We start from the raw sequence: 13685 nt of genomic DNA on the forward strand, positions 1-13685 counted from the left end.
CAGGACATAGGTTTGGCCTGAAAGGATTAGATTTGGCTTTTCATGTGTTGACAGATGAAGCAAGTGGTTTTAAGAGCTTTTGTGATAGTAAGAAATTGACATACACATGGTCTACTGCAGGAGAAGAGGAGGGAAACACCGGCTCATTTTTCCTTCTGTACTTCTCTCTTGCCAGGAAAGCAGAAATAACATTCCTCCCCAGATTTTCCTTCTGTGACGTCATGAAAACAGGAAGAAGGGGGACCTTTCTTTGGGTTGCAATGTGGGGGAAGGGTTGGCGGAGAAGGCAAAGCTCTGCGTCTCCAGCCGTAGTCTGAAGGGAGCAGGGTGGCAACTGTGGTGACAGGTCTGGGCAGCACCATCCCGTCCCTTGCTTCCCTTTCCTTGTGGTCCCTTCCTGATCTCACGAGGCAGAGCCGGAAGAGTGGGCAGCCTGAGGTCATTGTCAGCCGTTGTGAGCCTCAGGAGGACCCACTTTGCAACTTGAGACTTTACAATATTGGGGAGTTCAGTCTTGATTCTTTGTTACCATTTTTGGAAGAAATTGGTTGACTGTACAGTTCTGACTGCCAGTTGTTGACATTCCAAAGGTTAATGACAGTGTTAAGAATTATGTATATTACATAATGTTAAAGACCAATTTATTTTATTTTTATTTATTTATTTTTTGAGACCAGTCTCACTCTGTTACCCAGGCTGGAGTGCAGTGGCGCGACCTCTGCTCACTGCAACCTCCGCTTCTCAGGTTCAAGAGATTCTCCTGTCTCAGCCTCTCAAGTAGCTGGGATTACAGGCCGCACCACCATGCCTGGTTAATTTTTGTATTTTTAGTAGATGTGGGGTTTCGCCATGGTGGCTATGCTGCACTCGAACTCCTGACCTTAGAAAATCCACCCGCCTTGGCCTCCCAAAGTGCTGGGATTATAGGCGTGAGCCAGCGCGCCCAGCCCAAGACCAATTTTATTCTCAAAAGCTTTCGCCTTCTCCTTTTGCTGAGTGCTATGGACTTATCTAGGCTATCATGAATGCTAGAATTGTAATGGACCTTAAAAATATAGCTGTCGATTTTCAAACTGGATTCCATAGAGTTCTAGGGTCCCCAGGGGCCTTTACAAGGGGATTGGAGGGGAGAGTTGGGACATGAGCTTTGGGTTGCCTCCGCCCCGCTGCAGCCAAAGCTCCCCGAGATGTACAGATTGGCCTTCTGTTTAAGATTGTGTTTGAAGAAAGGCATGTGAAGAAACTATGTTGAAAAAAGTTACTGAGGAGCCCTATTTCTGTCTTGCAAATGATTGCATTTGAGGGCTGGAGAGTCCCGGGACTTGTCCTCGATCACACGTTCTGTCCGTTGTGCGTCCGATCTTCTGACAGCCAGTTCAGTGCCACTTCTACTGTCTTCAATTGAGCACCTGTTTTCTGTCCTTTGCTAGCTGATGTTTGATAGCAGTGCCACTCAAAGTATGGTCCATAGACAAGCTAAAGACAGAAATTAAGAGTAAGCATTTAGAAGCTTTTCTAGAAATTTGACAATAATTTAGGACTTGGGTTTTAGATATCTTTTTAAAACTTCATTTTTCTGGTAACTTTTTTAACTGTATAAAAATCTTGCCCTGTAATCCCGTAATGGATTGGAAATTTTTAAAGGCAAAAAGAAACAAAAAAAAAACAAACACAAAACAGACAGAACTAATCCTTTACCGCTGATAGTTTGAGAAGCAGATACTGGAGGGCACTGAATTTCTGGTGGTTGGGTGGGTTCAGGACTGCGAGCAATGCTTTGTTGCAAGTGAGGCAGGTCTTGCTGCAAGAACCTTTTTGGATTCTGAGCATGCAGGGAGACAGTGTTTCTTGTACTTTTTCACTTAAGCTTTCAGTATATTTCGTGTTTATAAAATAAAAAATTATAGCTTCTGTAAACCTAAGAGAAGAGGTTATTATAGGATTATATATTTAATAGCAGTAACAATTTTTATTTTTTATCAGCTCCTTGGAATTACCGTCTCAGTGTAACTGGTTAGGGTTTTTCTTGAGTAGAATTGGTTTTGTGGTTGGTTTGTTGTTGTTTAGTTTTTGTCTATGCTAAAAATAAGTTGTGCCGGTATATTGTCTTTTTTTATTGTGATAAGAACACTATCTGGTGTATTATTTTATATCATTTACTTTTTTTACATGACTAAGTTCAGAATTTTATTTATTCTTACTAATTTCGATACCTTTTAAACATAGAATGACTTTGCCTTGCCAAATTTACTCCTGAAAATATTTCTTAAATATTTTTATTTGCTACATTGATTTTGGTGAAAGAAAGAGTATGTGAAAAATTAGCCTTATGTAGTTTACAAAAATTGAAAGAGGAAACTTTTTGTATTAGTCAACTATATTCACCTAATTTACCTTTCTTTTATAAACAATCATGACTACTTAATTATTCCATATAACTATGCATACCCTATTCCTAGTTTCAAAATAAAGATTTTATTCTCTAAAAAAGACCTTATTCGACTGGGCGCTGTGGCTCACCCCTGTAATCCCAGCACTTTCGGTGACTGAGGCGGGCGGATCACCTGAGGTTGGGAGTTCGAGACCGCCTGACCAACATGGAGAAACCCTGTCTCTACTAAAAATTCAAAATTAGCCGGGCATGGTGGCACATGTCTGTAATCCCAGCTACTTGGGAGGCTGAGGCAGGAGAATCACTTGAACCCAGGAGCCGAGATTGTACCATTGCACTCCAGCCTGGGCAACAAGAGTGAAACTTCGTCTAAAAAAAACAAAGACCTTATTCTTTTTAGAAATTAGAAGACTTTAGATTTTCTAGAATCTTCAAGAACTGCTGTGCTTTGCTTTCTATAGTAAGGAGCCTGCATTCGAGTTGTCATGGTTCTTTAGCTATTTTCACCTCTTCATGTGGGATAAAGATGGAAGAGACAGAACCCTCTGGAAGCTTCTGCTCTGTTCTGTGAGAGGCCAGTGCTGGGTCTCAGCTGTTTATCAAAGCTGTTTGTCCTGCCTCTGGAGAGCAGGGGAGAGAACCAGTTGACCTGGAATTTTAAAATGCAGTCAATTTGGATTATTTTTAGACATCATTCACAGAAGTTGGGGCCTGTGTCACATTGATCATCTCCAGCTCTGGAGGAGCCTCGTTTATCTTCATGGCCAGTGTGTTGGGAATGGTTGTCACTGCAACTTTCCGAGCCTGAGGACCTTTCAGGGAGGCAGGAAGCCTGTTCCTGTTTCTTTCCCTCTTTTTCCACAGAAGCTGGATGACTCTTGTCAGTGATCCTGATGTTGGTTACTTGAGAAGCTGTTGCCATAGAGAACCATCCTTTTCAAACATGTTTGTGTCGGCTTTTCCTAATAAGTGGCAATCGGAATAGCTGTTTAGGCATATGGGAAAAGAGAAAAAGAAAAAGACGTAAAATTAACAGCTCTGTTAGCATTGGCCTTCATATGAGGAATTTGGCATTCTGTGTATTTCTCTACTAAAGTCCAGGGAAGAGCAAGCTATTCTGTCCCTTCTAGTTCGTATTATCTTCTCCGATGTCCGGTGTGTCTGAGTTTGTAAATTCCAAGCAGAGTTCTGAGGCCTGATTATTATAAAGGTATCTCTGCATGTTTATTGGGTTGCTGAGAGTTCTCTTTGACGTCAGATCACTTTTTAAACAAATTTTTTCTTTGTCTGCTGTCTTTTGCTACTCAAAAGCAGGCAGCAGTTAGCAGCCTCTCTGCTGCTTGCTGACACAGTTCAGAAAGGTAGGCATTCTGTCGCTGGCAGGAGACAGAGCTTGAGGACTTTGTCAAAGCCCAGTGTCCTCCAGTTCCATGCGTGTGTATAGGTACATGCGTGTATATAAAGGTATATTGTGTGTGTGCACTTGAAAAGCACCTGCCACTTCCAAAAGTCAGCAGTACTATATTCAGAATCGCAGAGCCGATTTTATAATACATTTATTCAGTAAATATTTACTTAGCACCTACTGCATATACTTGTATAATGAGAAAGAAAACAAATTTTCACAAGATTTTTACTGAGGAAATTCAAAACTTTAAGGACACTGGTATTTGAAATTCATGTAATTTTTACATGTCATAAGTTTTTTGTTTCCTCCTAACCATTTAGAAATGGTTTAAAAAAAATCATTAAAAACTAGGCCCACGGCCATAGTTCACCAGTCTCTGTCTAGAGAGAACCCTCTGGAACCCCTGCATAGTGGGCTTCTAATACATGCCACAGGTTCTTACACCTGTTTCACGTGTGCACACACACACAATTTCTGTGTTTTCCAATTGAGTTGCTCCATAATTCTCATTCTGTTATTTTATCTTTGCTTTTTAACACCACTTCAAATCACAGCTCCAGTCAATGGAGTTTTATATTTGTTTTTGACTCTTGTGATACTTGCTAATGCTAAAACTGATTGCATCTCCCAGGCAAATTCCCTGAGGCTGCTCATTGCCGAGACTGTGTGTGTTTAGCCTAATTCCAGATGTGAGCAATGAGTGTCTTGAAAAATGTACGAGATTTCACACTTGAAAAGCTTTTTGTGAGTGTAAAAATAGCTGTTCGTCAGTAAAACACTGGATGTTTTCAGTTATGTAGAAACCACAAAGGAAAAGCATGAAACCACAGAGGTTTCATAGAGAGAAGAGCAGGGCCGCCCGCCATGGTGGTTCAGGGCAGGCTTTCCGACAAATGGCTGTGAATCACTGCCTAGCTCAGCCTTCAGTGGCAAACCCATTTCAATGATTCCCTAGAATCAGCTTGCCCAGGTTGTGTTTTCAGCTAAGATATAATGTAGGCTGTGCGTTCACAGCTTGCTACCAGAGGCTGCTGGTGGAACTTCCATCCCACTGCTGTTCTCCAAATGAGCTGCTTACCTTTGTATCTAATATGCCTGAGAACTCTCTTCTCTTTACCAAGAACCGTTGTCTTCTTTAGCAAGAACAGTTCAGTCCCTACTGGCATTGCTTGTGTTCAACTAATCCCACAGAAAAAACGTGGCAGTTCCCGTACCACACAGTACTTTGCTTTTTTCCAATGGACTTATCCCCTCCAAGGCAACTATGGTAACATGTGGAATGATGGAGCAGGAGAAATGGATGGATCACTGGACTGAGTTTCCGTTTATTGCTAAGGGCCAGGAAGGAACTGGCTGACAGCAGAGGACACTCAGATATACCTTGCAGTAGTTAGAGAAGCAGTTTGCATCCTGAGGCAAGGGAAGGTGCTCTCTGATGAGAAGGGGGTGGTTTCTTGTGGATGGGAAGAATCTGCACTCAAAATGCTGATTCTCTTCTTACCTTCCTGTGCGCCTTCTGTACATTAGACCTGCCTGATATGCAGACAAGTTCGTGCTGACAAACACAAAACATTTGGGGCCAGTGGGTGGTGGTGGGAGCTCTTCACAGCCTTGGTCCAGCTGGGTTTGGTGTCTTTGTGCCTTTGTTGAGCACTTACTGTACCTTGTTCCTCATTAGGGAGGTTGTGGATTGTATGAATACAAATGAAATAGAAATGACCCCTGTCCTCAAGAAACTTGTTTCCTTGGGAAGATGCTTGCAAAGCAAATTAAACAAATACAGAAAATAGAAGCAACAAATTGCTATTATGGGCAATAAACAAGAAAGGATGTTCACATGGGATCAGACTTGTGGAAGGAAGCAGTTTTACACTTGATCTTCAAGAAAGTGATGCATGGGACTGTGTACAGGGGATGTGGAAGAACATTGTAGGCCAGCATAGGGAGTGACTGGGTCAGTTCATCCTGCCCCTTCTGTTGGAGGAGTTTAAAGGACACACACAGCTGACAGGGGGTCTCCACAATCCCTTTGTCTTGAGGAGTCACACAGAGTCACTTCATATCTGAAGGGATACATAATTTGTGTTTGTCAGAACTGCCCTACTGAAAACTTTGGAAAAGATACAGAATGTTCTGTCAAACCACTCACTTGCCAAGCTTTCTTAACTTTTCACAGACTAACCCAGCACAGGCTGATGACAGACAGGCTGTGGTGGCAGTGAGCGTTTGTTCATCACAGGCAATAGCCATCAGGACTCACAACCCCAGTTGCTAAATCCATTACCCTTGAGCTCGGGGTGTCTACTTTGTTAACAAAGTTCATTGAAGAGTTACTGTTGCAGCATGACCTCCATGTCTTAACATGGAAATCAGAAAGCTTCCATCATCCTCTCAGTTAAGATCAGTGGTGATGTATGAGCAAGGCTGGCAAGCTGAAAGACTTGCCTTTGAAGTCCATTACCTGGACTGGCGTGTTGATCATAAGTAGGGGGATTCTATAGTAAGGTGCATCTGCTCTAGGCACTTCACTAAGGCCTCTGTACAGACTGCTTCATTTCCTTGCCCCAAAAGATTCTTTTGAGAATAATGGAGAATCCTCTCTATTTGGGCATTTTATTAATAATCCACCTCAGTATACAGTTTGAATGACACAAGAGCAAAGTCCTCCGTGAGCCCAGAGGAGCTTGTGCAGATACTCATGGAGCTGCACAGTCTCCAGATAGAGGATCCTAAAAGAAGCAGACAGACTCTAATTCTGCAGACCTCTGAGAAGAGTTGATATGTGTAGCTTCAGGCATCTTTCAGGGACCAGAGAGGACTGCGGTGTATTGTAATTGATACCTGCAGGGACTCTCTGCAGGGTCAGCCTGCCTTTGTACCCACTCTTTATTTTTTCCTCAGTGGTAATTTGGACTTGCCAGAGATGGTGTTAAGATTCTCCAGCTCTAATCATGACACACGGTGTATGCCCATGAACCACCTGAATCGACCTGTTGCTGATGAGAAAACTGAGTCAGAGAACCAGAGCAGCCACCTTTCCATATTGGCAGTGTCCGGGTGGAAGCTGTCTAGCATCTGCTCGAGAGGGCTTCTTGCCTGGGTGGAGGTTTGGACTTGGTTGTTACTCTCTGCTTTGAAACAGTCACCCTTTTTCAAGTAACTGTACATGCTAGTTTGATAAATTATAAAACCCTTAAGCCTGGCTTCAGGCTGTTTTTTATTTATATGAATTGCAAACTAAGATGATGTAGTTTTTCTTCTCTTTTGAAAGTACTATTTCTGTGGATATTTTTTCTGCATCCGTCAACTTAGGTGAGTGTGGACCTCAGTTTCTGGATTATGTGGTCACTTGATACATACTTTAGTTTTGGTGGTGGCTTCTGAAGAGAAAGGAAGGGTGACAAGGCAGTCCATGAGATGGGAGCTAGGAGTCAGGGTCCTGTGGTAGAGGGAGCAAGTGCTTTGCTTCCGGCAGCCTTAGGGCTGTTTCTCTCCTGCCGTGTTCCAGCTGTGAGACCTTCTGCGGATTAAGTGCTAGGAGTCTCACTCTGCCTGTGTCATGAGAGGGCGCCTCTCCTCAGGTTGCCGCAAGAGTCGGCTGAGATGCCACTTGATGTCAAGTGCCTGGCACAGTGGTGATAGCTGCCTTCCTCAGGACCCCCGGGCCTGATCACTTTGGGTGAAGCTTCCTCACGTGAGTGTGCAGGGTGCTCCCATGGGCCTGGCTTTCAACTCTCAGGGCTCTGTGAACTGGGGAGCAGGTGCTCCGGAGTCATCTCAGTTCAAACCCACAAGTGCTTATTGATTGGGTAGAAATTAAGGCCCACTTACCATTTGGGAAAGTCACAAATGTTTTTGACACATGCGATGCACTCATTAGCGCTGAAGGAAGGGAGAGGACCGTGAGGCTTGCTGTGAACGGACAAGGCTAGTCCTGCTTGTTTTATTAGGTTGGTGCAAAAGTACTCACGGTTTTTGCCATTAGTGACAAAAAACTCCTTTAGTTGAACAGCAGGCATTGGAATTCAAAAAAGAGAGAGAGACGTTTCCTGAATCCCTGAGCTTAAACCACATTTGGCAAGATGATTAACCATATTTCTTGGTAGTATTTTATACAGAACCAGAAGTTTTCAAGTTACTCTTAAATTTGTTTCATTAGTTTTTGGAACACAGTTAGCAAACAGACATTCTCAACGTTTATGAAGCGGTGAACGTCACATTTAAATATTACAGGTTTTATTTTTTGAGGTTGTATTGTGTGTTTAATGGAAATGTGGGAAAATGCAAGTTATTGTCACTTCAAAATACTTTAAAGTAACTTGTTTTTCTCAATACTTGTTTACTTTGATAGAGACCAGATACAAAAGCATTAGTTTTCTTGAAAATATGTATATATTTTTATGTGATGCCATGGTCAAGAATGCAGAAGCAGGATTAGAATCTCTGCAGTGAAACTGAGTTTCTGACTTTGGTGTATAAAAAGATGAGTCCTGGCCATTGCTCCTGCAGGAGTCAGATTTTCAGTGTATTTTTCCTTTGAGTCCATGGTGTTATACAATAGGCACGTTTCTGTGGGAGGGTGGCTACCTCCGCATTAAGCAGCTCTCTCTAGCCAGTCATTATGTGGCCAGCACTTTGCTGGGAAGAAGTAGGACTCGGGTGCTGGCCCCTCTCTAGCCCGTCTCCATGCCCTGCCAAGCCTGTGCAGTGGCCTGTGCCTATTAAACTTACATCCCAGGAATTGATTATGAGCCTACTTACTTTCTGGGATTAGGAAGACCCACTGAATTCAACAAGTGACTCAAAAATGGTCTTGTATTTCCTGATAATAAAAAATGTGATTAATACCAGCACTTAGCTCCTGTGGTTAAAATCAGGAATTCTCAAGGTAATAAATAGATAAGCAAGGTAAGGAGTCATAGGATTCGACTCAGATGTGAGTTCCAACCTCACAAATACATTCCAAAAGAGGGCCTGCAGACTGCAGGCGCCTGTAGTGCTACAAAACTGTCAGTGAGATTTCTGTTGCATAAACGAGCCCGCCGTCGTCACCGAGCCTGTCCCCGTGTGGCTCTGAGGGTGGCTGGTCACCGAGCCTGTCCCGTGTGGGCTCACAGGGGTGGCTGGTCACCCGAGCCTGTCCCGTGTGGCTCTGGGGTGCTCACAGTCACGAGGCCTGTCCCCGTGTGGCTCTGAGGGTGCCTGGTCACGAGCCCTGTCCCAGTGTGGCTCTGAGGTGGCTGGTCACGGGAGAGCCTGTCCCGATGTGTGACTCCTGAGGGTGGCTAGTCACCCGAGCCACCTGTCCCGATGTGGCTCCTGAGGGGTGGCTGGTCACCCGAGCCTGTCCCCGTGTGGCTCTGAGGTGCCTGGTCACGAGAGCCTGTCCCGGTGGCTCTGGTGGCTGGTCACGAGGCCTGTCCCCGTGTGGCTCTGAGGGTGCCCTGGTCGCGAGGCCTGTCGATGTGGCTCTGAGGGGTGCCTGGTCGCGAGGCCTGTCCCCGTGTGGCTCTGAGGGTGGCTGGTCACACGGGCCTGTCCCGGTAATGGCTCTGAGGGTGGCTGGTCACGAGCCTGTCCCGATGTGGCTCCTGAGGGTGGCTGGTCACGAGCCTGGCTCCCGTGTGAAGCTCTGAGGTGGCTGGTCACCAACCCTGTCCCCATGTGGCTGTGAGGGTGGCTGGTCACCCGAGCCTGTCCCGTGTGTGTGGTGGCTCTGAGGGTGGCTGGTCACGAGCCTGTCCCGTGTGGCTCTGAGGGTTAGTCCGCAGGCTATGTCCCGTGTGGCTCTGAGGGTGGCTGGTCACGAGCCTGTCCCCGTGTGGCTCTGAGGGTGGCTGGTCACCGAGCCTGTCCCCGTGTGGCTCTGAGGGTGGCTGGTCACCGAGCCTGTCCCCGTGTGGCTCTGAGGGTGGCTGGTCACGAGGCGGCCTGTCCCGTGTGGCTGGTGGCTGGTCACCGGGGCTGCTTCCCTGTGCAGGGTACCTGGTCACGAGCCTGTCCCGATCAATGGCTCCTGAGGTGCCTGGTCACGAGCCTGTCCCGTGTGGCTGTAGGGTGGCTGGTCCTGCAACCCTGTCCCATGTGGCTGTAGGGGTGGCTGGTCCTGGGCATCCCACCCCATGTGAAGGCTGTGGGGTGTCAGTCACTGAGCCTGTCCCCGTGTGGCTGTGAGGGTGGCTGGTCACAAGCCTGTCCCTGTGTGTGGCTCTGAGGGTGGCTGGTCACCGAGCCTGTCCCCGTGTGGCTCTGAAGGTGGCTGGTCACCGAGCCTGTCTCTGTCTCCATGTGGCTGTGAGGTGCCCATCTGTGGGTGGCAGGATCTCTCTCATTCATGAGCCTGGGATTGGCTCGTGCCAGGAGAGCCTTGAGAAGATCCTTCATTCGGCTGTGCAGCATTTCAGCTCTTTTTCAACATTTGAAGAACGAAAAGACAAATCTCCTGGGGGCAGATATTTTTTATTTTCTCAAAATCACCCCATGGAGTTCCAGCACAAATTGAATAGTAATGGATAAAATTAAAACTTCTTCCCAAAACTCAGTTGATTTATTCCTCATGTTCTGCCTGTTTTGAAATTCCAAAATTGACCACATGATTTTTTTATGTACCCTTTTGTGAAAGCTCTCTGAGGCACTTGCCACTCAAGCCCTAGTTGTCCGTTGATATAATAATATCGATTCTGCTGGAACTGCAAATGGGACATTATCTTGGATTCCACCGAGCTGGTTTTTGAGGACCACTCTGCCAAGACAATACAGGGTCTATTTATAGGTGGTTTGTAATTCAGTTACCTGCACAAGCAGAACCTTGCCAGCCGAGTTTAGGATCATAGTAGAATCCTGATTTGGAGACTGCTTTATTCAGGAGCCCTTTCCCACCCTCCCACCATGAAAGCATGGAATACCCAGCCTCTTCTTGTGAGATAAATGAGTATGAAGGAAGAAGCCAGGCGACTATGAAAACCTAAGTTTAACATGATAGCTTAATGACTTATTTCCAGAGTCTCTGTGGGCAGAGTTGCTGCAGACATTGATTTGACTCCGAGCATATTCCTTGTAGTCCAACCCGAAGGCACTTCCTGCCTTACAGGCACGCCTCCTCACCTTACTGCCAGCCTCAACCCAAATGGCGATTCCAGCATTTCATTCTTTATCCCAGCCTCTCCCCTTAGGAATTTTCTCCCGCTTCTCAAGCTTTACAGCAAAATGTACTTTTAGATACATACTTTTTTCACATTTTTTCTCATAGCGGATATTATCTGACAATGCAATGTACTCATTTAAAATTAAAATCCTCATCTCAGCTGTTATGTGTAACTCCTCAAATGTAAGAACAGCCCGAACACAGTCCTGAGTATCTAGTGTTTGTTAGGGAAGAAGGGGGCATTTCCCTCCTCCCCACCCCCAGCTGAGGGAAAGAAGCCCCCAGGCTGGCCCGCTGTTTCGGGGAGGAGGCTGAGACGCGCGGAGTCTCCACTCTGCACTCCACTCAGGAGCAGCTGCCAGAGCGGCCACACTCCGCCTTTGGGTGAGAAAGGGTGCCCCCGGCAAGCCAGGTTCCAGGGTGGAGTGCGGCTCCTGTCCTCATGGAAGGTTAACCTATCTAGGTGGTGTCTTAAGTTTCTAGATCAACACAGAGGCCGGTGTAATTCATAATGAAGGTGAAATCGTTGTCTAACAAAATCACGAAGCTCTGGAACGCCAGTGTCCCTGTTTCTGATGGGAGATTCTGGGAGCTTAGTCACCACAACACTTGTTTCTAGGGAGATGTTTACTCAGAATTCCATCGAGGCGGCTTGCCAGCTCCCTTCTGACATTAACTTCTGCCTGTCATCTACCACCCCACCTAGTACTCAGCCAGAGTGTGTGGCCGCCTTGCTCCAGGCCTGCAGTTCAGGCCGACCAGAAGGGAGAGAGGCCGAAAGAAGCCTGGCACTCAGCCTTGTCTCCTAAGTGCCAGGTGTGAGTGCCAGGTGTGGGTGCCAGGTGTGGGTGCCGGCTGTGGGTGCCGGGTGTGAGTGCCGGGTGTGAGTACCGGGTGTGAGTGCCTCCTGGGTGCAGTGAGGGATGAAAGTTGATGCTTACCTGCCTTTTAACTCTTCTGCGCACCATAGGGCGATGCCAGTCCCTCCACTCCAGATGAGAACGAAACCACGACAACCAGTGCCTTCACCATCCAGGAGTACTTTGCCAAGCGGATGGCAGCACTGAAGAACAAGCCCCAGGTCCCTGTTCCAGGGTCTGACACTTCCAAGACGCAGGTGGAACACAAAAGGGGGAAGAAAAGAAACAAAGAGGCCACAGGTGAAGATGTGGATAGCTACCCCCAGCCTAAAGCCAAGAGGCACATGGAGGGAAAGCCCGAGAGGGCCAAGGCCCAGGAGCGAGTGGCCAAGAAGAGCGGGCCAGCAGAAGAGCAGCTCAGAGGCCCCTGCTGGGACCAGAGTTCCGAGGCCTCTGCTCCGGATGCAGGGGACCATGTGCAGCCACCTGAGGGCGGGGACTTCACCCTGAAGCCCAAAAAGAGGAGAGGAAAGAAAAAGCCGCAAAAGCCAGTAGAGATAGCAGAGGACGCTACGCCAGAAGAAATGCTGGTGAAAAAGAAGAAGAAGAAGAAAGATTCCAAATGAATCCTCCCCAGCCGGAGCCTTCCGACCCCTCCGCTGTTAGGGCACTGCTGGGGCAGACACCTCTGGCCTGAAGTCAGAGCAGAGTTCACCCCAGAGCGTCTGGGCGCATCTTGTGACATGCCTGTGGGCTGCTGGGTCCCGCCCTCTCACCACATCTCCCCCAAGTTACGTTCCCAGGAGGGCCTTTTTGACATTCTAAATAGTGGCTCTCAGACACAAATAAATTTTCTTGTAAACTTTGAGCCCTTCAGCAAGAGTGTTTAATTATAATCATTACAAATACATGCATTCATGTAAGTGTGCACACGTGTGTGCATGCGCGTGTCTCTGTGTGTGTGTGTGTGTCACTATCTCTGTTTGCTCTTGGTTCCCTTCAGTAACAATGAATGGTGCTTTCTTCTGAAAGACTCGGCCTAATTAAAGGATTAAGAGGCAATAGCTTGGATTCAGATTGTTCTTTTTGTTCTATAGCCAACCAACATTTTTGCCAACTGGAAATTATATGATTACATTCCCAAATCAGAGAGGTTTTTTATTGTGTTTTGGTTTGATGGGGAAACGTTTTACCGCCCTCCCCTCTACTAAGCAGTGGCAGCCGACTGCTCTGAGGTCCTCCCCCCGCCTCTGCCAAGCTTCAGCAGTGGACAGACTCAGGGCCAGTGTCCTCTCTCAGCTCTCACAGGAGGACTCTTGCTGTTCCTGTGCCAAGTGTGGGTACTCTGATGTATTTCCCTTTGGGGGTCCTTCAGGACAAATCACCTATACTGATTTATCTGTCTCATGGCTGTAAATAGTGACTTATTTGTCATGATCAGGAGGCCCTCAGAAGGCTTAAGAAACTGAGAGGCTAAGGCCGTGAAACTAAGGTCGGTCTTTGGATTGGGACTGCCTTATGAAAGTCCTTAGAGCAAAAGACGCCTTTCAACCCTGCTCCCAGCAGTGGTGTCGCAGCACCATGCTTGTGCTGCCCTTGCCTGCCGCGCCCTGGCCCATCTCCCTGTGTGCCAGCCGAACTCTCCCTGTGGGTTCACTTGGACGCCTGCAGACACTTCACACCATCCCTGGGACACAGGAGGAGAAAACGCTCAGCTGAGTTCTGGAGTGCAGCCCTGCCACCTTCCCGGCCCCGTGTCCACCATTCTGCCCTCTGCACTGCCTTCATCTCCTCCTGCTTTTCCTCTTCATCCGCATATGCGTTTATTCCCTTTCTCACACTCCCCCACCAGTTCCCAGTTTCCCTGCACCCCCTTTTTCC

The 13685-nt window shown here is 47.0% G+C and overlaps 1 protein-coding gene across 3 annotated transcripts in view; it reads left to right on the forward strand.

Annotated features, from left to right (window-relative positions):
- PINX1 (PIN2 (TERF1) interacting telomerase inhibitor 1) overlaps positions 1 to 12672 on the forward strand; it is a 75243-nt gene extending 62571 nt beyond the window's left edge. For all 3 annotated transcript variants that reach the window (XM_009212510.3, XM_017961758.2, XM_017961757.3), the window contains one exon: positions 11915 to 12672. In XM_009212510.3, coding sequence (XP_009210774.2) covers positions 11915 to 12430 — 516 coding nt within the window. In that variant the 3' untranslated portion in view covers positions 12431 to 12672. The remainder of the gene's footprint in view (positions 1 to 11914) is intronic.
- The last annotated feature ends 1013 nt before the right edge of the window (positions 12673 to 13685 follow it).

This window comes from Papio anubis, chromosome 8 (assembly GCF_008728515.1).
Source record: "Papio anubis isolate 15944 chromosome 8, Panubis1.0, whole genome shotgun sequence".
NCBI lineage: Eukaryota > Metazoa > Chordata > Mammalia > Primates > Cercopithecidae > Papio > Papio anubis.